This window comes from Podarcis gaigeae (genome assembly GCF_964106915.1).
Source record: "Podarcis gaigeae genome assembly, chromosome: 12".
Classification (NCBI taxonomy): domain Eukaryota; kingdom Metazoa; phylum Chordata; class Lepidosauria; order Squamata; family Lacertidae; genus Podarcis; species Podarcis gaigeae.
The window spans coordinates 55,376,355-55,400,815 of record NC_139688.1 but is presented as its reverse complement, the minus strand read 5'-3'; the positions used below and the strand labels follow the sequence as shown (position 1 = coordinate 55,400,815).

Below are 24,461 nucleotides of genomic sequence, written 5' to 3'. Positions count from 1 at the left end.
CAGCGGGAAGCCTGCACGTGCCAAAGCCACAGCATCTCTCACAGACGTTGAGTGCCACACAGGTTTTTGTCACCCCCTCAGAGGTAACACCCGGGGTGAACAGCCCGCACTGCCCCCACCTTGCTCCGCCCCTGTGTGTTGGCATGTCACTATAGGGCAGGCGTACATAATTTGTGGCTTTCTTAAGTCAAACGTCGCCCAGCAGCCATGAATTGTGACTTGACAAGTTCCTGCCCTGTTTATAGTAGCAGTCAGTCAGCAAGGAATTTACACAAATCTGAATAGAATGATGCAAAACCTAAATGAATAGGAGCAGGAAGCAAAATTAAAAATCTGAATCTCCCAGACAAGAGACACATCATTCTCTCCTCTCACAGGTTACCTCTGGGTATAGGACAGTATATAAATTCAATTTATTATTATTATTATTATTATTATTATTATTATTATTATTATTATTAATTAATTAATAAAGGAAGAAATAAATAAATGTTACAACAGATGGAAAATGTGCAATCTTCACAGTGGCATATTTCTCTTGTCCACTCAGTAGGTAAACCAAAGACTCATACCTTTCCCATCACTGTGTAAAAATTGTTCCAGATGTTGCTCTCTCAGCGCATTATACAATGGGCAGGATTTTCTGGTGAAGCATATATAGGAACACAGGAAGCATGCTTTATATGGTGTCAGTCCCTTGGTCTATCTAGTTCAATATTGTCAACACTGACTGGCAGTGGGTCTCCAAGGTTTCAGAGAGGGAACAATCTCAACACAACCAAGAAATGTTGGGGGTTGAATCTGAGTCTTTTTTCCTGTAAAACAGATGCGCTCCCACTGAGCCACAGCAACCCCCCAAATAGGGCAGCAGGGATAAAGTATCTTGACGTGCGCTGGGAATGCTCTTTTCTCGGAAAAGAAAGAAAAGGCTATTCTTGCTCTTCAGCCTTCAAAGGGTCTTGATGATTTAGGTGACACTATTGTGTAAAAACGAGCTGTATGGTACCATGAAGAAATTTGGCACCGCCTTTTTCAAGATAAAATATTCCCATATGGAGAAAAGCCATTTATACGGAAACATACCGCTCAGTGGATGCACCTTTGAAAAGCAAGGACTGACTGCAAATGTGGAACAAACCATGGCAGTTCTGTTTGGCCACCAGAGTGTACAAGGAATGATTTTTGCTCCTCATTCCTCTCTCCTTAAATAATAGATTTCTATACAAGGATGAGACTTCTATTTCACTCCTCAGACTCAATGTGGCCTTTATAGTCACATATCAACTCTAAATATATTCCGGCTTGGATACCGCCTGCATCTCTTGCCCTTCTGTTCTTTCTCTGAAAGTCCCCAAATTTCCTGATTTTCTTCGCCTAGAGAACAAAGTAATAACAACAATAACTGAAAAATTGAAATGAATTCACAGTATAAGGATGGTGCAAACGCATAGCTTTTTTATCTGCTAATTTATATGTCTAGACTGGGGGTGGCTAACCCTGGTCCAAGGGCCTGATCCTCTCCCACTTGCTAATATTTTGCCTCCCACCCCCCCCCCCGTGACAGTGGTGGCCAAAAGAGAGAGTAAACATAGCACTGTGTGTGAGTGTGAAGAGGTTTAAACCACTCCACCCAACTTAGCAGCTGCTCTTGCCCCCTTGAATTCTGCAGTATGTCACTGATGCAATGATTGCAATGAATCTAATGTAAAAAGAGAGTCAGGTTTAGGAGAGGGTGAATTCAAACATGAATAAGAATTCATTCCCAGGAGGTCCAAATGCAGTATAAAAGGGATGCCTCCTGACTGGTTACAGCATGGGCCATGTGTACAGCATATGAGCCAAGTAGTTTTAAAGAAAGTCCAACAGAGGTCTAAACATGCCAATATCAAATACCTGTGTTAAAGCAATGCCATGAGCAAAATTACAGAAGGGGTGTTGGAGGAATTAGACTTGGAGGAAGGGGTTAATTTTCTTCATGATTACAGATCACCTCATGTACGAGATAACAGGTGCAAGGCCTGTCAAACCAGTTGCTATGGCAACAGCCCAGTGCCGCCTATATAAGTGATTGAGGTAAGTCAGCTCAGGATGCCGGGGTCTTGTGCTGTGTGTCGAGGTCAGTCTTGAGAAGTGAGTCAGAGTCAGTGTTACATCTTGAATTGTTGAAGCCTCAGAAATGCTTTGTACTTGTGTATACAGTGGTGCCTCGCAAGACGAAATTAATCCGTTCCGTGAGTCTCTTCATCTAGCGTTTTTTTCGTCTTGCGAAGCACAGCTATTAGTGGCTTAGCGGCTATTAGCGGCTTAGCGGCTTTAAGAAAAGCAAGCCCATATGGAAATTTGTCTTGCGGAACGAGTCAAAAGACGGAAAACTCTTTCGTCTAGCGAGTTTTTCGTCTTGCGAGGCATTCGTCTTGCGGGGCACCACTGTATATGTATCTGCAAAGCCTACAAGCTGTATGTATACAGTGGTACCTCGCAAGATGAAATTAATTCGTTCTGCGAGTTTTTTCATCTTGCGAATTTTTCGTCTTGCAAAACACGGATTAACGGTTTTAAGAAAAAGGAAACAAACTTGCAATATGTTTTTGTCTTGTGAAGCAAGCCCATAGGAAAATTCGTCTTGCGAAGCAACTCAAAAAATGAAAAACTCTTTCGTCTTGCGAGTTTTTTGTCTTACGAGGCATTCGTCTTGCAAGGTACCACTGTATATCAATGTCTGGAAATGTATTACTGAAGCCTTATCTTCTGCAGCAGTGAACTATTTTGGACTTTAACCTGCCTCTGTGTGTGATGGGAACTGAGGGCAACTTCTGTTATGGGGGTATCTCACAACACTGTAAACTGGACCATCTATCCATCCATCATTCCACTTTATTAGGTGTTCTGTAATGTTTTCTCAATTTTAATACATCAGTGTGTCTGGAGGGGCACTCTTGCACAGAGAAAGCAGGACAAGACTCCCACTCCCTCAGAAATTTGTTGTATGGAAAGTTGCAGGATTCTAGCAGGAAATTGTAGGCAACACACTAATTGGAAATGAAGCAGTATGTCTGCCCTGAAGCTTTTGCAGCTGCAAACAGTATTGAAAGCAAGATCACATTTAACGTCCCTAATACCATTATTAGCACAAATCATAAATGCAGAATAAGAAGGACTTCAGGGTGGGGTAGCTGTATCTTCTAAAGTCTTCTGTTATATTCCTATCACTCACCTGGAGAGCACAATGTGTAACCAGGCAATTATTTGGTAGCATTTTTTGCCCATATAAATCCCATAAAGGGGTGGGGGACCCAAGAAATCTAATACCTGAAAGCATCGCAAAGGGTGTTGCTGAAAACACAGTATATGATGGGATTGATGGCACTGTTTAAAGATGGCAAATTCTGAATAATCACTGCGGCGTAGAAGCGTTCTTTGGTTTCCGGGAGGACACTGAAGTTGTCCAGAATGTCAAAGAGAAAGTAAGGACTCCAGCAGAGTACAAAAGCTGCAAGAAATCAAGGAAATGGTTTGAAAAGTGTTCAGTTTTAATGGGGAAAGTAGCACTAGGAGATCTGGGCAAAATTGGCTTGTCTACTCTCACAAGTGTTCTGTTTTTCTCACTAAAAAGGGGGAATTGCTTTGAAACCTGATAAACTTTTGCATGCCGGTTCTATGTAGAACCAAGCTGTTGAGTTCCTGCAACACCTGCTGAAATCCCATCTATTAAAGGGCAGGATCCCCATCTGTCCTCAGTCAATGGGATTCAGCTGCAAATATACAAAGCTTTTTTAAAAAAATAAAAATGTAACAACTTATTTTAATGGATGACCATCATTAAATACTGAAAGGACTTTGCTTTCTAAGCTGAGAGCCTTAAAGGCATTCCTACATTTGCCTCTGGCTCTCAAAGAAGGGAACTAACTGTTTCTCTTTGCATAATCCTTTTTCTGAAAGTTCCCTGAGGTTCATCGGCAAAGGATCAGGAATACTGGTGCAGCCTTATTTGCACATCCCATCTGCAAAGAAGAAAATGCGTAGCACACCCTCCTCCTGTTATATCAGTTTGCCAGTCCCTCTGGACTAATCCAGACAAACAAAACACTGAGCGACAGCACTATAATCACATTAAACACAGATGTGTAGCCAATTAAATCATTATCAAATGCCAAGGAGCGCTTTCTCCTGTGTCCCCTTGCATTAACAGCCAGCCTAATTGAATCAATATAAATTCCAGCACCTAAGCCGGGGATTCTTCAGTTTTGTATTTCATAGCATCTGCAGAAAATGCATATTTAAGTTTGAATAAGAAAAAAGGAAGCCTAATCGCTTGGCTAATGGAGGTCACTCCTTCTGTATGCTTGCAGACAGGCAGATTTAAAAAAAGAAAAGCTTATAATGGAAATCAAAGAGCGTAATGCTTGCAGCGTATAGTTTGCATAAAAAACCCTCTGAGGTTCAATACTTTGCATCTCAAGGCAGGGCTGGGAAAGACTCCTCAAGAACTCAGTGGCAGATTCACACCGTAAAGTTAAAGCACATCCAATGCACATTTAAAGCACATGGCATCCTCCAAAGTATACTGGGAATTGTAATCTAAACAGCGCCCAGCATACCTGAAGGAGCATCTCCACCCCCATCGTTCTGCCCAGATACTGAGGTCCACCTCCAAGGGCCTTCTGGCGGTTCTCTTACTGCGAGAAGGTGGGTTACAGGGAACCAGGCAGAGGGCCTTCTCGGTGGTGGCACCTGCCCTGTGGAGCGCCCTCCCACCAGATGTCAAAGAAATAAACAACTATCTGACTTTTAGAAAACATCTGAAGGAAGTCCTGTTTAGGGAAGTTTTTAATATTTGATGTTTTATCGTGTTTTTAATATTCTGTTGGGAGCCACCCAGAGTGGCTGGGGAAACCCAGCCAGATGGGCAAGGCATAAATAATAAATTGTTGTTGTTGTTGTTGTTGTTGCTGTTTTCCCCCTCACAGAACTCCACTTCCAAGCACACTTAACAAACTACAGTCCTCGGGATTCTTTAGGGCACGGTTCCCAAACTTGGGTCTCCGGCTGTTGTTGGACTGCAACTCCCATAATCCTTGACCACTGGTCCTGCTACCTAGGGATGATGGGAGTTGTGATCCAATAACAAATGGGGACCCAAGTTTGGGAAACCCTGGGGGAAGCCATGTGCTGATCTGCTCCCAGGGTGTCTTGGCAAGTTAGGGCAAATTTTGAGCTAGATCTTAACCGTGGGTGCCCAGATGTTGCTAGACTACAACTCCCATCATGCCTAGCAAGCAAGACCAGTGGTCAGGGTTGATGGGAGTTGTAGTTCAGCAATATCTGGGGACCCAAGGTTGAGAAAGGCTGATTTAGATGGACCAGCAGCCTGACTTAGTACAAGACAGGAGTGGTGAATTAATGACCCTTTAAACGTTGCCACACTACAACTCTAAGTAGTTCTGGGTTGCCCTGGGCAAGATAAAGCGACTAACAAATGTAATAAAGAAAAATAATAGATAATAAACAGGGGCGATGGAAGTAGTGGTCTAGCAATATCTGTCGGCATAAAGGATCCCACCCAACTTTCTAGGACACTATCCTGGTGCTTATCATGAGCTATTGCTTCTTTAAAATTGTGTGGGGCTGCTTCTTTAAAGAAACTGTTAAAATCAGTTTTTTCTTTATTGTTGTTGTTAAAAACTGATTTTGAGATAACTTGCTTTGGTTGCTTTCGTGAATTTGTGTAACCCACCGAAAGGTGACACAGGAAAGTTTGAAATAATTCAATAAATGGTATGAAGCACAGGGACATACCAGACATGGGGGTTTTGCAACCCCCCAGTAGAACTTCTTGGCAAAAAATCTATTTTGTTGCCATACAGGTGGTTCTAAAGCTTGTAGAGATTTCAGGGACTTGGAAAACCACGGGGGGAAATGACCCTACTCTACGGAGAAATAAGCACTCATTTAATATTTCATGGGGGTGGGAGGGAGGCAGAACAGAGTAGGTAGAACAGGACTTGAGTGTGTGTACGATAAAGGCAATTTGTGACTGTGTTGCCATGGAGGGAGGCTTTAATTGCCATAGAAGCGATCTCAGCTATATCCGCTGGGTGAGTCAATCTTTACTGCAGCACACCAGGCTAAACAAAACAGAATCCAAAATGCTACTTCAACCTATCTCAGAAAAGGGCCAGCGGCAATGATTGCATCTTTGCAACTTTTACATTTCTGTCTTGTCACAATTTAAGTGGAGAAGGACCCCTGCACAGAAGATATGAAACCAGTAGATATACAGTGGTACCTCAGGTTAAGTACTTAATTCGTTCCGGAGGTCCGTACTTAACCTGAAACTGTTCTTAACCTGAAGCACCACTTTAGCTAATGGGGCCTCCTGCTGCCGCCACGCCGGCAGAGCACGATTTCTGTTCTCATCCTGAAGCAAAGTTCTTAACCTGAAGCACTATTTCTGGGTTAGCGGAGTCTGTAACTTGAAGCGTATGTAACCTGAAGCGTATGTAACCCGAGGTACCACTGTAGTAGTCAAAGAGAGATCATCAGGGGGTTTGGGCTGGGTGTCCATCAATATGCGAATGATACCCAGCTCTACCACTCTTTCAAATCAAAACCAGTGAAGGCGATGAAGGTCCTGTGTGAGTGTCTGGATGCGGTTGGACGATGGATGGCGGCTAACAGATTGAGGTTGAATCCTGACAAGACAGAAGTACTGTTCTTGAGGGACAGGGGGTGGGCTGGTGTGGAGGTCCCTGATCCTGAATGGGGTAACTGTGCCCCTGAAGGACCAGGTGTGCAGCCTGGGAGTCATTTTCGACTCACAGCTGTTCATGGAGGCGCAGGTTAATTCTGTGTCCAGGGCAGCTGTTTACCAGCTCCATCTGGTACGCAGGCTGAGACCCTACCTGCCTGTGGATTGTCTTGCCAGAGTAGTGCATGCTCCAGTTATCTACCGCTTGGATTACTGCAATGTGCTCTACGTGGGGCTACCTTTGAAGGTGACCTGGAGAATGCAATTAATCCAGAATGTGGCAGCTAGATTTGTGACTGGGAGTGGCTGCCGAGACCACATAACACAAGTCTTGAAAGACCTACATTGGCTCCCAGTACGTTTCTGAGCACAATTCAAAGTGTTGGTCCTGACCTTTAAAGCCCTAAATGGCCTCGGCCCAGTATACCTGAAGGAGCATCTCCACCCCCATCATTCTTCCCAGACACTGAGGTCCAGCTCCGAGGTAGTGAGAAGCCAAGTTGCAGGGAACCAGGCAGAGGGCCTTCTCGGTAATGGAGCCTGCCCTGTGGAACACCCTCCCATCAGATGTCAAGGCAATAACAACTATTTTACTTTTAGAAGACAACTGAAGGCGGCCCTGTTTAGGGAAGTTTTGGATGTCTGATACTGTATTGTTTTTAATATTTGGTTGGAAGCCGCCCAGAGTGGCTGGGGAAACCCAGCCAGATGGGCGCAGTATAAATAATAAACAATATTATTATTATCGTTTCAGACTACAGGTGGGGGATTGAGTATTTTCGAGAAAGCCACAATACATTAAAAAAAAAAAAAAGCATCAGCATTCACTCATGCAATCCGTTTCCTGTAGTCTGAACAATTACAGCCCAGGTATAGTTTTCTCACTTTATCTGCTGCTTGTGTAAACGAACTAGGAACGTAAGAAGCATTTGCTGGTACAGGCCAATGGCCCAGTGTCCTGTTTGCACAGTCTGTCTGCACATCCCTTCCTTGCTCTCGTTCCTATTGCCACTACAAGCCGTATTGAATTAAAGTACAGTTTCTTGTTCAGTCTAAGACAGGGAAATGTCACTTTACTAATAAAGATCTCAAATCAGAATCAAACTGTGGTTTCAGATCCTGGTTGGTAAACTGGCATTAAATCACAGTTTTCTTATTTTGCAAGTGAAGAGCTGGCCCAAGTGTGTGTGTTGCATGGAGGCTTGGTGGTTTTTAGTAAACCAGGAACGTTACAGCGAAACCAGTGCATTATCCACTCCGCTCGTCATAGCAGATATAATACTTGGGAAAAGGTCAGCTCACAATAGCTTTTTAATAGCATCTCATAATTGAATCTTGAAGAAACCTCAGTTACTACGCAAGCTAATGCTACTTTGTCTTATGGTTAGGCTTGTCTGTAAAGTTTTGTTTTGGTGCAGAGACTGGGGCTTTTCAGCCACAGAAAACCTGGTTTACTTTCTTTAAAAATAAGAAAACAAAACAGTATAGCTTCTTGCTTGAGTAAAAATGTGGCTGTCAAAGGCTGAGGCAGTCAGAAGAAGCTGCTCTTGCTCTGGCAGCAGAATGAAATGGATGGAATGGATTTGAGACAAAACCATGGGGGCAGATATCCACTCCAACTCTCTGGAAGCTTCCATGGAGCCATTTTTTTAAAAATGAAGTCTTTCACTGGTCACTGATGTCTAGTTAACTGGCATATTGTCAGGGAACTGCCATCGGAGTTAGAGGTGCTGGACAGGCTCCAGCAGAGTAGGAGAGACTCTGCAGCAGAAGCAGGAACCAGCAGGGGGAGTGCAGGAGTTACAGCGGAGGGGAGGCTCTCAGACGCTTCTAGTGAGAATAGTGAAGAGGTAACTAGACCCCCTTTAGGAATTCCCTCCCTTCGCCGGAAACTGTCACGCAGAGAGTCACGAAAGCGCATGTCCGTCAAACAGCTTTTATGTTGGCGTAAGTTCCGTAGACGCCCACTGTCAGATACTACCAGCGACTGACGGAGTCATGCTTTTGGGGGCTCCGTTAGTGCCTGGGTTTGGATGACCGGCCAAACCCCAGCGGGATCAAGCTTTTACGCACAAGCAGCTCATTATCCCATCACAGCAATCTGACAGTCTCCGAAAGCTGTTTGTGCAAGCAGAGGGCATCATGAGTGAACCAGCAGGAACCGGGGCAGCTGGAGCTGGAGCAGATCCAAGCCTGGAAGAAAGGTACAGGGCGTTGGAGGTCCAGCTCGCACTGCAAACGGCGAGGCTGGAGGAGAGGAGGGCTCAAGATGCAGATAAGGGGAAAACCACCCCACTTGCCAGAAGGGTGCCTGGATTGGTGCAGAAATTTGGGGGGAATCCCAGGAACTATCAAGCCTTTAGAACAGAGATGCAATATGCTCTCAATCTACTGTTTGATGACTTCCCCGATGAGAACTCTAGAGTGGCGTACGTGATTGGCCATCTAGAGGGAGGGGCGAGGGACTGGGTTCGCCCCCTGATGGCAGCCAATAATGAAATCTTAAAGGACACAATGAAGTTTTTTCGCGCCATGGACTTGATGTTTTCCAGCGAGATTGAGCAGGGGATGGTGCGCAGGGAGTTGATGGCTTGTAAACAGGGGAGCCGATCTGTACGTGAGTACTGGACTGAGTTCACCATGCTGATTCATAGACTGGGGTGGAACCTTGCTAGTGAACCTATTCAAATGCTATTTGAAGAAGGTCTCTCTCCGGCAGTGAAAGATGAACTTTCCCGGGCGCCTAGGGCGGAGTCCATGGACCAGCTGACTAAATCAGCGCTGTCCATAGGAGCACGCCAGGAGGCTAGAGCTTTGGAAAAGCGGGAAGGAAAGGGGGAACGTTGGAAGGACTTCCGCATTCCAGAGATTCCGGAGCAGCCTTTCCCGCCAGCAGAGCCGATGGAACTTGGAGCAGCGCGCGCGCGCACAGTTTCAAACACCAGTGAAGGGCGGAAGAAGGAGGGAAAGAGCGGCAAGAGATGCTATCTCTGCCAACAGCCAGGTCACTTTGCCAGAGTCTGTCCGCAAAGGAAGGAATGGCAAGGGATGGCAGGAACTGTTGGGGGGAAGGAGGAGGATGAAATGAAGGAGCAAGTAAAAGCCAACGCCTGGTTGCCAACATCGGGGCACAGCAGCCAGGCCAGGGAGTAGTGAACGTGCCCACGCCGGAACCCCCAAGACCAGCACTTGTGATAGAGGTGTTGCTGGAACTGGCAAACGGACACCCACTAAAGATAAGAGCGCTATTGGACTCAGGTAGCTCATGTAATTTCATGAGTAAGGAGTTTGCAGCTGAGCACCAGATACAGACTATCCCATTAAGTAAGCCTTTGCAGGTTACCACGATTGATGGGAGGGAGCTGTTGGGAGGAGAAGTGAGCCAACAGACTGTACCAATGATAATGAGGGTGGCACGGCACACAGAACTGATAGCGTTTAACGTAGCCACCCTGGGAGGAGCCCCTATTATCTTGGGAATGAGCTGGCTGGCACTACATGATCCGCTAGTAGGCTGGCATCAGCGCGTGGTTTCCTTTGGATCAGCACATTGCCTAGAACACTGCAAGGAGGGAGAGGCCCAGGCAGGCAGCAGGGCCACTCTAGCAGGGGTGGAAGTGATGGACAAGGGGAAGGTGCCACCACAATACGCTGACTTGATTGACGTATTCAGCGAAAAGGAAGCGGATAAATTGCCCCCGCACAGACCCTTTGACTGTCAAATTACTTTACTCCCAGGAGCACAATTGCCAGTGGGGAAGCTGTATGCAATGTCAGACAGTGAGATGCAGGAGTTAAGGGAGTTCATTGACAAGAATCTCAAGAGAGGTTTCATCAGAGAGTCACGAGCGGTGGGGGGCAGTCCAGTGTTCTTTGTGGACAAAAAAAACACGGGCAAGCCCAGACTTGTGTGTGATTTCAGGTCCCTGAATGCAGTGTCAGAACCAGTGACTTTCCCTATGCCTAGAATTGATGACATTCTGACACAGGTGAGAAAAGGGAAGATTTTTACCAAGCTGGACCTTAGGGGGGCATATAACTTGATACGTGTGAGGAAGGGGGATGAGTGGAAGACCACTATGTTCACCCCCTTGGGGGCGTTTGAGTACCTCGTTATGCCTTTCGGATTACAAGGAGGCTCCGCCTGTTTTCAATCATTCATGAATCACGTCCTGGGGCCATTGCTCTACAAGAACTGCGTAGCGTTCTTAGATGACGTCCTGGTGTACTCAGAGAATGAGGAGCAGCATGTGCGAGATGTAAGAGAGGTACTGAGCAAACTGCGAGAAAACCGGCTGTGGGTGAAACTGGAGAAGTGTCAGTTTCATACTAGGGAGGTGGAATTCCTGGGGTACCGGTTGTCTGACAAGGGATTGGCCATGGATCCCAGCAAGGTTCAAGCGGTACTGGAATGGAAAACACCAAAGACCAAGAAGGACGTGCAAAGGTTCCTGGGGTTCGGAAACTTCTATAGGAAGTTCATCAAAAACTTTGCCCATTTGACCGCGCCCATCACAGATTGTCTTAGTAGCAAAAAGAAATTTGTTTGGACGGAAGAAGCGCAGCGGGCGTTCGAACGCCTAAAGCAGGCGTTTGCGTCGGAAGAACAGCTTCTGCACGTGGATCTACAACAACCAATGAGAGTGGAGACTGACGCGTCAGACCGAGCAGTGGGGGCCGTGCTTCTCCAGCCGGGAAAGGATACGTCGGAATGGAGACCGTGTGCATTCTTTTCGCGGAAATTGAACAAATCCGAGAGGAACTACACAGTGTACGACAGAGAACTGCTCGCCATTCATGAAGCATTCCGGAAATGGCGGCACTTGCTGATTGGGGCGCAACACAAGGTTCAAGTCCGAACTGACCACAAAAATCTGGAATATTGGAGAACAGCCCGTGTCCTGAACCAGAGACAAGTGCGATGGGCCCAGGAGTTCTCCAAATTCCACTTTGAGATTCGTTACGTGCCAGGTTCAGAGAACGTGAGAGCGGATGCCCTTTCCAGGAAACCTGAGTACTTAGAGGGGGAGGGAGCGCCTGAGGCAAGGCATGTAATCTCCGAAGACCGCTGGGTGTGTGGGGCGGCATTGGTGGGGCAAAGGGAACTGATGGAAGGTACGGAGAACGATGAATACGCCCAAGAGAAACTCAGAGAACTCAGGAGGACAGAAGAGAACACAGGGGGATTTGAAGAAAAGAACGGGGCGTTGTATTACAAAGGGGCACTGTACATACCAGATGGGGAACTGAGGGGCAGAGTACTCAAGCAGTTGCATGACAGCCCCACAGCGGGACATTTTGGACAGCACAAAACCATGTGGTTGGTTACCAGGGAGTTTTGGTGGCCCAAGGTGAGGGAGGACGTGCGGGAATATGTCAGGGGTTGCGACAGGTGTCAGCGAGCAAAAGGAGAGAGGGTGGCGCCAGCGGGGCTATTACAACCCTTACCCACGCCAGAAAGGCCTTGGGAGGCAGTATCCATAGATTTTATGACGGACCTGCCAAAATCCAAAGGCAAAACAGCTGTCATGGTGGTGGTAGATCTATTAACCAAAATGTGTCATTTTATAGCCTGTTCACATGCGGTTACAGCGGAGGAGACCGCCAAGTTGTTTGTAGAGCATATTTTCAGGTTGCATGGCGCCCCCTTGAGGGTGGTCAGTGACAGAGGCAAACAATTTACTTCCAGGTTCTGGAGGAAACTTATGAGCTTACTGCAAGTAGAACTCAATTTCTCCACTGCCCGACACCCAGAAACTAATGGGCAAGCGGAAAGGGCAAACGGCATTTTGCAACAATACCTGAGGAGTTATGTAAAGGACAGAGAAAATGATTGGGTAGATAAGCTACCGCTGGCCGAATTTGCCTACAACAACGCGGAGAATGTGTCCACAGGGATGAGTCCTTTCCTGGCAAACTATGGGTGCCATCCCCGGGCATTCCCAGGAGAGGGGGGGGAGAGGTGGAGCGTGCCGGCAGCGGAACATTTTTTTGAAGAGATGGAAGCGATCCACCGTCAGCTTCAACTTAACTTAGAGAGAGCCAAGGAAGAATATAAGAAGCAAGCAGACAGAAATAGGAGGGAAGGTGAAATCATAAGGGTGGGAGACCGAGTGTGGTTGTCCACCCAAGGACTACCGTTCAAGGGTGGGAGTAAGAAATTGAGACCCAAGAAATTGGGACCCTTTGAGGTCATACAGCAGGTCAACCCAGTAGCATTCAAACTCAGACTGCCCAGTCACATGAAATTACACCCAGTATTTCACAGGTCATTACTGTCGCCGTACCGAGAGGGACGTGAGTGGGGGGAGCGTGAGAGAGAGGCCACCCAAACGCTCGTGATAGAAGAGAGAGAGCGCGACATGAACGTGGCAGGAATCATTGATTCCAGGTGGAAGGGGAATCAGGTGGAATATCTGGTAGAATGGGAGGGGGAAGTAGAGTCGGAAAACACTTGGGTGCCAGCAGAGGTAGTGAATGACGAGATCTTAATAGAAACATTTCATCAGCGTTTCCCAAGAAAACCGCAACCCGTGGCACGATTTAGAAGGGAACACTTTGGGACCACCGATGAGGAGGGAGAGTTTGAAGGGTTCCCAGAGTCAGGGGTGGGTGAGGAAGCTGCCTCCGACGAAGAAGAAGAAGACGGGGAGAGAGACGGGACGCCGTGGCTAGAAGTGTTTGAATCCTCTGATGACGAGGATTGCTCTTTCAGGGGCTTTCCGCCCTCACCGCCAGTGGGAGAGGAGGCGGGAGGGGGTGAAGGGGGGCCTGGGGGGGAGGTGGATGTCAGGGAACTGCCATCGGAGTTAGAGGTGCTGGACAGGCTCCAGCAGAGTAGGAGAGACTCTGCAGCAGAAGCAGGAACCAGCAGGGGGAGTGCAGGAGTTACAGCGGAGGGGAGGCTCTCAGACGCTTCTAGTGAGAATAGTGAAGAGGTAACTAGACCCCCTTTAGGAATTCCCTCCCTTCGCCGGAAACTGTCACGCAGAGAGTCACGAAAGCGCATGTCCGTCAAACAGCTTTTATGTTGGCGTAAGTTCCGTAGACGCCCACTGTCAGATACTACCAGCGACTGACGGAGTCATGCTTTTGGGGGCTCCGTTAGTGCCTGGGTTTGGATGACCGGCCAAACCCCAGCGGGATCAAGCTTTTACGCACAAGCAGCTCATTATCCCATCACACATATGTTGTCACTTACCAAGAATTATTACCACACTGTACTTGATAGCTTTGATTTTTGCCTTTGATATGAGTCCCCGATGGGTGTAGCTAGCACAGAATTTGCCATCTGCAAAGAGAAGAAAAGGAAAAAATAAATTTAAGAAATGCATAGCCATGACTGGAATGTGGTCACCTCTCTCATCAAACTGCCCCAAAAGCCCATTTATTGTAATAGAAATTTTTAGAATGACCAATCATGAGCAATTTCGCAATACATATACCATCTATAATATCATCTAACCTATCAATTTGTCCCATTATTTATTGACTCTTTATCTGAATTCTTACGCAATGCACAGTCACCTAGTCTATGACAAGGACCTCGGTTATGCTGAAGCATCTTTAAAACAACACAACACAATCTTTTGAGATATTCTTTTATCATAGACGTGGCTATATGCTTTTTAAAAAGTGTAAACAGCTATCTGATGTGGCTTTCAACAAGTTGCAAAGACATCTCCCTTAGCTACCAGCTGTGAGGTAAAATAATCTCCTCGGTCCATCCTGCTGCAGAACAGCCAAAGTAATAGTGTGCCGTGCCAAATTTTTGTGAGGTTTGATTTTCAAAGCAAAGCTGTAAATTGGGGGGATTTTAAAATGTTTGCTGCCACCACCACTCTCACAATTTTGATGCCACTTCACAGCCTTCCAACTCCCGATTTACTGTTCCTGCCTTATTTTTTTATTTTATTTTTTGCAGGGGGAGAAAGATGTTAGAGATATAGATTTTTTTAATTGTTTATAGCCAATGACCATATGCTAGAGAAAGGCAAGCAGTCTTGTGCCTACCCTGAAAAGCATATTAAACCTGAACATTTTAATGAAGCTCTCTGAGTGTTCAGCTTAACACTTCCTTTGGCTGGTACCCCATTCTACTCCCACAAGGGCTAAAAGAGCTCACCTTGAGGAAGAGAGACAAGGTAGCAGCTTGCAGAGGGCTCCAGTAATGATGGAAGAGGCCTGTTAATGCCTCCCCTCTGAAAAATGATGCTATGGGCATAATTTTCTGCTGAAGAATAATTGGGTTTTAGAAGTTCTCCATATGGCCTTCATAAGCAGAATCTTTGCTAAGAGCCTCACAGTAGATCTACTTCCAGTTTTGTTCCCCAACTTAGATGAAACATTCTTCATGATCTGTGGTTGTCTATTCCCCATAGCTGGGTCAACATTGGCCTTTAGGATCTGATAACATTGGATAATATGACCCAAAGGTCTTTTCCATCCCTGCAATTCTATGAGCCTAAGAAATTGTGGCAGTTTCGAGAGGGGTAGCTGTGGTGTCCTTTAAGATGCCACAGAACTTCTTGTTGTTTTGATGCAATTCTATGTTACTTCATAGCTCAAAGATTTCATCTGTGAAGCCTGTCAAAACTGAAACTTTTGAATTTGAAATTTCACACACAAAACGGAAATGTAAATGGTGCTCCAGAATCTTCTCAATCAACTGGCAAAAATGGAAGAAACCACAGACAGTCAGATATTTGGGAATATTCTGCTATTACTGATCAGCTTAATCTTGGTCAATATTTCCATCCACGATGAACTTGGAAGGATTTCTGGAAATTGTTAGTTTAAACTTTGAACAGAGCACAGCTTTGCATGAGATAACTTGTGGAAACCAAAGAAAAATAAAACTCTAGAAAAGCTAATTGTGAATTCATTAGAATGTATTAACACAATGTTTCTTTTCCTGTCACTAAAGGAGTAATTAAGGTAACAGTACGCTTGGCTCAGGTTTTTTTCTTTCCTTTTCATTTGAATATTTACAATGCTTATTTGATTAATTAGTGCTTCAGAAGAAGGAGTCTTGATTTTTCCCTTGCTTACATGAATCTATTTCAACCACTGTTGATGGATTTTAGATCCTCAGTTAGGAATTAGTGTGTATTTTTCATGGCTTATGCTCAGGTTATTAGGATAAGACTTCACTCAGTCATTTTCTCATTACTTCCAGGTAAAATGACTGGGGTCCAGCCAACTTGGTGAGCACATGTTTAAATGCTTTTGGCAATTTAGCCTATGGCAGCTCATGGAGATTTGATCAACAGTGGGCTTTTTAATGATCTGTGGCAATTGCATACCCACTGTCTTTCAATGTCATTAGTTTCAATGCTTGGGCATGATTGCCCCAATTTACTTACCTGAGCAGTTGGAAACAATGACAGCATGAGCTTTGCTCTTAACCCATATTGTTCGGATCACAATGAAGTAAATAACGCTACAGTTGGGGAAAGAACAGAAAACAAACAAGTTAGCAATTCTTTAGGATGGGATAATTCTAAGTGTCTCATCATCCTAGTGATATAAGTAAAAAAAAAACCTGCTTATTTTCCCTTATGGGGTAGCCAAGAGCCCATATAGAGTCCTTTTGTAGGTCCTCTACCGGTAGGAGAAAATAACAGAGGCCAACCAGAGAATATTGAGAAGCAAAGCAGCTAGTAAGCCTGATCTTTATTAACTGTTGCAACAGGGTGCTCCCCCACACGCAGGAGAGACAAGGAGGACCCCGGGCCATGTGTACAAGCCCTTATGTAGACATTTTAAATTGCCCACACTGGAGTCCAAGACCACCCCCAGAAACATCATACATACATCACAGAAGGGGTGTAGCCCAAGACCACCCCCAAGATACATCATATCTACATCACAGAAAAGGTGGTCTACAACAGAAATCTGAGTGCGTTGTTTTTACCTTGTCTGCCAGGTTACCTGTTAATGGTCACTTGACTGGATTACCTGGCGAGCCTGCCATTCTTTTGTAATGATAATACTTAATTCCTGAGCTAGGTCACAAGCTCACCCTATTCACACCTTAAATGTGCCCTTAAGGCAGGATTTGTGAGGACAGAGACAATGGGGAGGTTTCTGCATATCCTTCGACCTTGTAAAGAAATATTTAAGGTGACTGAAAGAGTCAAAATGGCTTTAGGACTTTTCCTGTGAGTTTTAGACATGTGGTTTACAGTATATATTTATATATGTGTTTGCTTGGTACATTTATGAACTATATATATATATATATATATGCAGGTTTTGGTGTCCTCGGGTGTCTTCCCGTGTAAAAGTTGGGGTGTCTAGGCGACGTTTCGACGAGGTCTCACTCGTCATCTTCAGGCTGGTGCTTTCGGCTTCTTGTTACTGGAACAGAGCGGGATCTCAATGTTTGAGTTCCTATAAATACTGTAGAGGGGGTGTGGTGTCTAGCCTCCAATGTTCTGGGCAGAGAGGAAGTTCCCAGGCTAGTGTGCCTTTTCTTCTTTTGTTCCTTAATTACTTGAGAGATACCTTGAGTGATTTCTTGAGTGATATCCTGAGTACCACTTAGGTGGGTCATTAGGTGTGGATTAGTTGCTAAAGTCTTTGTGTCTTGACCTCTTGAACTTTGTGAAGAGTTTTCCTGAGAAGATGGCTGTATTGCACTTAGTTGTGCTTTGGCTTGGCTTCGTGTATAGGGGCGAGCTGTGGTTTTGTGGCTTGTGTCAGCCAGATCTGTGTAGGGATTGCAGGGGGGTGCAGCATCCGGAGGTGCCACCATGGATTGGCTACTGGATGGTGTCAGTAATTCATCTGTGGAGAGGGTCTGGGTTTGGGTCTGGTGTGGTTGATTGGTGTTGGCGTTCTGTGTGCCTCTGGATCTGGTGTCAGTTTTTGTGGGGAGGGCTAATTTCCAGATGTCTGGCAAGCGGGATGTGTCGTCACGCTTGTTCATGTTGTGAGGGTGTTTCTCTATCTCGATGGCTTCCATGATTATTCTCTTGTGGTGATGTTCCGTGTTAAAGAGCAATTTGGAATCTGCAAAATTAATTTCGTGTCCTGTTTCTTTCATGTGTTGGAAAAGAGAGGAAGTTTTTTCTTCTTTTTTGACGGCATTCTTGTGTTCTGCGATACGTGCATTTATTCGTCTGTTTGTTTGTCCAATGTACGTGGCTGGGCAGACTTTGCAGGGTATTTCATAGATCCCTTGGTTTTCCAACTGGATTTTATCCTTGGGGTTTCTGAGGATATTGGCTATTTTTTGGTTGGTGCAAAAGGCTGTTTTGATATTGTGTTTATGGAGGATTTTGCTAATTTTATCTGTAGTGCCCTTGATATAAGGAAGGAGGGCCATGCCATTGTTTTCTTCTGTGTCTTGGTTTTTGGGGGGTGTTTCTTTTTGGATTAGCTTCGTAATCCTGTTTTGCTGGTATCCATTGGCAATTAACACATTTGAGAGATTCTGTAACTCAGTTGTCAAGTGGTCTTTGTCAGCCAGGCGTTTGGTTCTGGAGATGAGAGTCTTGGCTACGGAGTTTATTTGTGCAGGGTGGTGGTGTGATTGTGCATGTAAGTAGCACAAACTTTGGCTCAGATATGTTGACGACACCTTTGTAATTTGGCCACACGGGAAGGAAAAACTGGATAGCTTCCTCACACATCTCAACAACTTACACCCCAAAATACAATTCACTATGGAAATAGAAGCCAACAACCAACTTCCCTTCCTTGACGTCCTAATCTACAAAAAACCTGATGGCTCCCTAGGACACACTATCTACCAGAAAAAAACACACACCAACCGCTACTTACATGCACAATCACACCACCACCCTGCACAAATAAACTCCGTAGCCAAGACTCTCATCTCCAGAACCAAACGCCTGGCTGACAAAGACCACTTGACAACTGAGTTACAGAATCTCTCAAATGTGTTAATTGCCAATGGATACCAGCAAAACAGGATTACGAAGCTAATCCAAAAAGAAACACCCCCCAAAAACCAAGACACAGAAGAAAACAATGGCATGGCCCTCCTTCCTTATATCAAGGGCACTACAGATAAAATTAGCAAAATCCTCCATAAACACAATATCAAAACAGCCTTTTGCACCAACCAAAAAATAGCCAATATCCTCAGAAACCCCAAGGATAAAATCCAGTTGGAAAACCAAGGGATCTATGAAATACCCTGCAAAGTCTGCCCAGCCACGTACATTGGACAAACAAACAGACGAATAAATGCACGTATCGCAGAACACAAGAATGCCGTCAAAAAAGAAGAAAAAACTTCCTCTCTTTTCCAACACATGAAAGAAACAGGACACGAAATTAATTTTGCAGATTCCAAATTGCTCTTTAACACGGAACATCACCACAAGAGAATAATCATGGAAGCCATCGAGATAGAGAAACACCCTCACAACATGAACAAGCGTGACGACACATCCCGCTTGCCAGACATCTGGAAATTAGCCCTCCCCACAAAAACTGACACCAGATCCAGAGGCACACAGAACGCCAACACCAATCAACCACACCAGACCCAAACCCAGACCCTCTCCACAGATGAATTACTGACACCATCCAGTAGCCAATCCATGGTGGCACCTCCGGATGCTGCACCCCCCTGCAATCCCTACACAGATCTGGCTGACACAAGCCACAAAACCACAGCTCGCCCCTATACACGAAGCCAAGCCAAAGCACAACTAAGTGCAATACAGCCATCTTCTCAGGAAAACTCTTCACAAAGTTCAAGAGGTCAAGACACAAAGACTTTAGCAACTAATCCACACCTAATGACCCACCTAAGTGGTACTCAGGATATCACTCAAGAAATCACTCAAGGTATCTCTCAAGTAATTAAGGAACAAAAGAAGAAAAGGCACACTAGCCTGGGAACTTCCTCTCTGCCCAGAACATTGGAGGCTAGACACCACACCCCCTCTACAGTATTTATAGGAACTCAAACATTGAGATCCCGCTCTGTTCCAGTAACAAGAAGCCGAAAGCACCAGCCTGAAGATGACGAGTGAGACCTCGTCGAAACGTCGCCTAGACACCCCAACTTTTACACGGGAAGACACCCGAGGACACCAAAACCTGCATTCCTGTACCCGTGAAAATCTACGAAAGCATATATATATATATACACATACACCATATATATATATATATATATATATATATATATGTATGACCTAAAAAAATTTATAACACTAGTTTGTCAGTGTGCGTATGCTTGTAGCTGACACAATGTGAGTTTTGATTTAAGCCATGAAGTTCTGCAGAAGTTTAACCGTAACACCACTTCCAGTATCATCAAAACCTGATGGTGCAGGAGGTTGGAGGCGATGCAGAAGTCTTACAGCTTTCACTGCCCTCCAGCTAAGTGAGGAAGGCAGTTCAAATGATGCTTCAGTGATGACAATGAATGAATGAAACTTGCATGTTTTTGTGGCAGCTCTAGTTACAGTGTTAAGATGAAACTGTAAGGAACAACTACAACAAATTCATCAAAATGGTTAAAACAATTCAATAAAGTATTAGCTTTATTGACCCGGAAGCTGTACGCCGGCTCCCTCGGCCAATAAAGCGAGATGAGTGCCGCAACCCCAGAGTCGGTCACGACTGGACCTTTACCTTTAAGAAGAAAAGAAGTTTCCATTATGGCAAAGATATTAATATCCGCACTTCTGAAGCTGGTGTGTCACCAACTTTAATGATCTTGGCTCCAGCCAGGAACTGCATAATTAAACCAAATGTCACAAAGGGAGAGATATCTAGCTCCATCCAAGTGCCTGTTTGATGCAAGAATGACACTCATCCAGTAAATTCAAGATTCTGTTGTTGCTGGATGCAGCTTTGATAACTAGGAAGCTGAAAAGGAGCATACATGTGGAAATAAATGAATGAAGCTAGAGAGGCAACCAAACATTCAGTTCTGTAACTTTATTTCATCAGCCTGCCCTTGCCTTCTGCACATTCTGCCGGCTAGGTATGGCCAAAGTGGAAGACACTGGCCTTCTTTGAGGTATGAATGGCAGATCAGCATCTGCAGCAAACCAACACACCAAGTTACTTGAAGGAAAAGAGAATGCAAAGAAAGTAAAGCAGAAAGAGAGTAGGCTTGCAATTTGGCAACCCTACCCAAGAAAGCTACTTGTTATTCATTTTCAATTCCTATGATGGTATGATTGTTCCAGATAAATAAAGCCATCTGAGGCCCCTGGATCTCTCTTCAGGAGACATCTGTGAGTTATTCTTTTCATATTATAAGAAAATTACAGAGGTTTTTGAATAATAAGGATAAGGAAGATGAAGCATTTATAAATTACTTTTTGAGTGTTCGGCAACTCACATCTTTGCAAGAAATTTCAAAGGGACAGCCATGTGCCGCAGGCATGTGTGTGTGTGTGTGTGTGTGTGTGAATGAAACTGACACCTTCATGATGTACACAAATCTGCACGGAACAGTTTTGTGCCTTCATGTGTCGCAGCTTTCCTCCTATTCCAGTGCTAAAAAACAGGCATCCAAATCTGGATTAAATATTTAAAAATAGGGTGATATTCAGTAATTTTTATTCAAAATAGGCTTAATGAAAGCATAAATTCATGTGCAAACAAGTGATCAAATCCTATTAACCTTACTGGACACCCATGAGCAAGATTTAATACCAGAGATCTATAAACACCTGTGCTCAAACTTCCGGGAATATGACACCACTTGAATATATTGGTTTTATGTATTGTGAAGCAAGAGATGATTGTACTTTGTATTTCTTTGCATTCTCTGCCTTTTCAGATATATTCAAATGCAAAAGATACGGATTTGCCCTTCACAGGAGGCTGTTTTCCACTTTGACATTACATTGCTTGTAGGATGTGGCAGAAGTAGCTTTCAGAACAGAATGTATGGTTGTCTCCTTTGGTTTAGTTTCATAAATACACTGCTTTTCGGCTTTATAGCTCTTAAAGCTGCACGAAACAAGATAAAAATGGTCTTGAACAGTGATGCATGTGGTTCCCAGGTCTGGATCATGGACATGTTTGTTTCAAGTGGCTCTTCTGACAAGTCTCTCTTACCAGAGCTTTAATCACTCTTCACTAATGTGTTTGCCATTCTAATGATAATTTTAGTTGAGTCCCTGTAATGGCTTCAGATAAAGCAAAATATGAAAAGGAAGCAAGTCCACATACCTAAAGACCTATGCATGAAGGAATGGGTTTCTGTACAGTCAGTTTGAAACAGGACCCCAAACCCCCCTTTTCTCCTTTCTCCAAGGAAGCACTTCTAAAATGCATTAACTTGAGCTGTGGAGCAAATGCATAACAAGAACACAGCTGTATAAACAAAGCTCTCTCCTTTATCAGTCACGACAATGGATGACCTTGGCTGTTCCAGTGGATTAGGGATGGCACATCTAGGTCTTATCTTACGTCCTGACGACACTCTGACACACAGACCTAGTCCAGGAACAGCGCCAGAGTGTGTTCTTGGAGTTGGTGACCTCTTGCTCCAAGATAAGAGTATAGGAAGGAAACCCCTTTTATGGTCAGGAGTACAGGAAGGAATACCCTTTTATGGTTAAGAGTATCGGAGTAGGAACATCTGTGATGTCAACCTGCGTGTACGAGCTGACGTGGCTGGATTCCTGGGGAAGGGGGAGAGGGTGCCTGGAGGATATATATACTGCATGAAATTTATCCTTTCTTTGGTGCCTTTCTGCTGCTCCGGTGAGCAGAAATAAATAACTCTTTTTCTGCACCAACCCTCAGTGTCATTTGATTTCCTTCCTCCCGTCCGGGAGCAATGCTCACCCTACCAATTGGTAAAGACCAATAAGGCTACATGCAGGCATTTAATTACTCCCTCTTTTGCTGTTCCAGTTGCCTTTTACAAGTTGGAGGGTGATGGCCCAAAACATACGTATCCAAGGAAGTTCCCCATGTGTTTCAGAACCCCAGTTCCCCCCATTTATTTCAATGGAGGAAACCAATATGTGCCCTTCTTCCTTTGCGTAACTATGCAGATTAGTGCCCTCCATTGAAATGAAAGTGGAATTTCACCTGGACATGTGAGATAAGTGTGTGTGAATCCTTACCTGATAATAATCAGAGGAATGAAATATACCAGGAAGGCAACTGTGGTCATGTACGGAATCCAGTAGGAGTCATCAGGCCAGGCAGCCCAGCATTGCACTTCGCCATTGGATAATTGCCGCTTCCCGAATATAATCAGTGTTGGAATTGAAAACAGGAAGGCCAGGCCCCAGGCAACTACAATGAGGATTTTTGCTTGCCTTTCTGCTCGAGAAATAAGAACAAGGTATTGTATTACATGTGCAGCTTATTCAAAGAACAGACCTGGATATTGAGGAAAATTTAGAGGGGTGAATGAGAGGCAATGGAGTTACTTTCCCCCAGTGTGGGGAAAAACTTAGCTGGTCGCATTCTGTGAAATATGAATTTCTATCTGTGTTCTGTTTTAGGATTAAAATAATTAGGGATGGTTTATCAAATATATTACCATACGGATAACTGGGAGCTCTGCCAAACACTGTAGTCGGGGAAAAGCTTGTTGCAAGGTGTTTTTTGAGATTTCAGACAAAGAATGGCCAGCACAACAGCTGGGATTTATTCAATTCCAGGGAGCTCCAGAAACAACAAAACCTAAACAAGCATGGTCACCACTCCGTGGCAGAACTTCCCTAGGCTCCATGTACAAAAGATCCCTGGTAATCCCAATTAACATGATTTCAGGAAAGCAGGAGAGATCTCTGCCCAGCCTTATGATAAACACATGGTATTCTCAGGCAATCTTGGGGCCCAAGAGCCTCCAAAATGCCAGGGCCAGACCTGGAATAACCTCTATGTTTTCTAGCTATAGGGATTTTCTTCTTTTTTTAAGTGATAAATTAAAAAAATGCTTCCATTTGAACTGTAGCAGTTTTACAAAGGAACTGTTACATGATTTTGCCGGGTTTGTGGCTCATTCTCTCACCCTACTTTTAACAATGTGCACACTGCAAAGGCATGGCTATTTTCCGAGTACAAGAAGGTTTAGGAATGCAAGCGGGGGAAGCAGATGGCCCTTGGTTAGCTCAATGAATGATCTCAGTGAATGGGGTTTGTTTGTTTTTATTCCAGCAGGCATTTCAACTGAATTCTGAATTTTATAGAGAGGTTTCTGCACGTTGCTTAGAGATGACTGCAATTAACTGGTATATAAATTGTTGAAACAAACAAATGTTATTTAAAAACCTACTTCCTACTTCCACCACTGCCTGCAATTCCAGTGTTCTGCAGAACACAAAATCCCCAATTATGATTCCTTTTATGCAACGTATAGTATTGTTATAAGGTTTGTGGGGCCTCGAGTCCCCTTCTAATTCCAGAGTGCCAACAGAGGGGGATTTAGGGCATGGAACCTTGGGGGCACCGGCCTGCAACTATGATGCAGAATGGAAGGCAAGAGGAGGGGGCACCGAATATTGGCATCTCACAGGGCACCCCTGAAATTTGAGACCCCAAGGTCACCCACTGGTGCCAGACATTGAATTTAGCATGTTAAAATACAAGTCAGGAGCCAGCTTGGTGAGTCTTTGGCTGGGACCAAGGGAGCGGCTCTGTGCCAGAGGGCAAATGGTCCCTCGTTGGAGAAAGACAAAAGGAGAATATTGGGATGGGGTTTTTGCAGTGATGTGAGAACTGGCAATATTCAGCAAAATGG

The 24,461-nt window shown here is 44.8% G+C and overlaps 1 protein-coding gene across 1 annotated transcript in view; it reads right to left on the bottom strand.

Annotated features, from left to right (window-relative positions):
- Window positions 1-504: 504 nt before the first annotated feature.
- Window positions 505-24,461, bottom strand: part of NPSR1 (neuropeptide S receptor 1) — an 86,905-nt gene continuing 62,948 nt past the window's right edge. The window contains exons 5-9 of the mRNA XM_083706382.1: window positions 22,834-23,035; window positions 16,114-16,190; window positions 13,950-14,039; window positions 3,310-3,490; window positions 505-1,374 (exon numbers count right to left, since the gene is read on the bottom strand). Coding sequence (XP_083562508.1) covers window positions 1,287-1,374; window positions 3,310-3,490; window positions 13,950-14,039; window positions 16,114-16,190; window positions 22,834-23,035 — 638 coding nt within the window. The 3' untranslated portion in view covers window positions 505-1,286. The remainder of the gene's footprint in view (window positions 1,375-3,309; window positions 3,491-13,949; window positions 14,040-16,113; window positions 16,191-22,833; window positions 23,036-24,461) is intronic.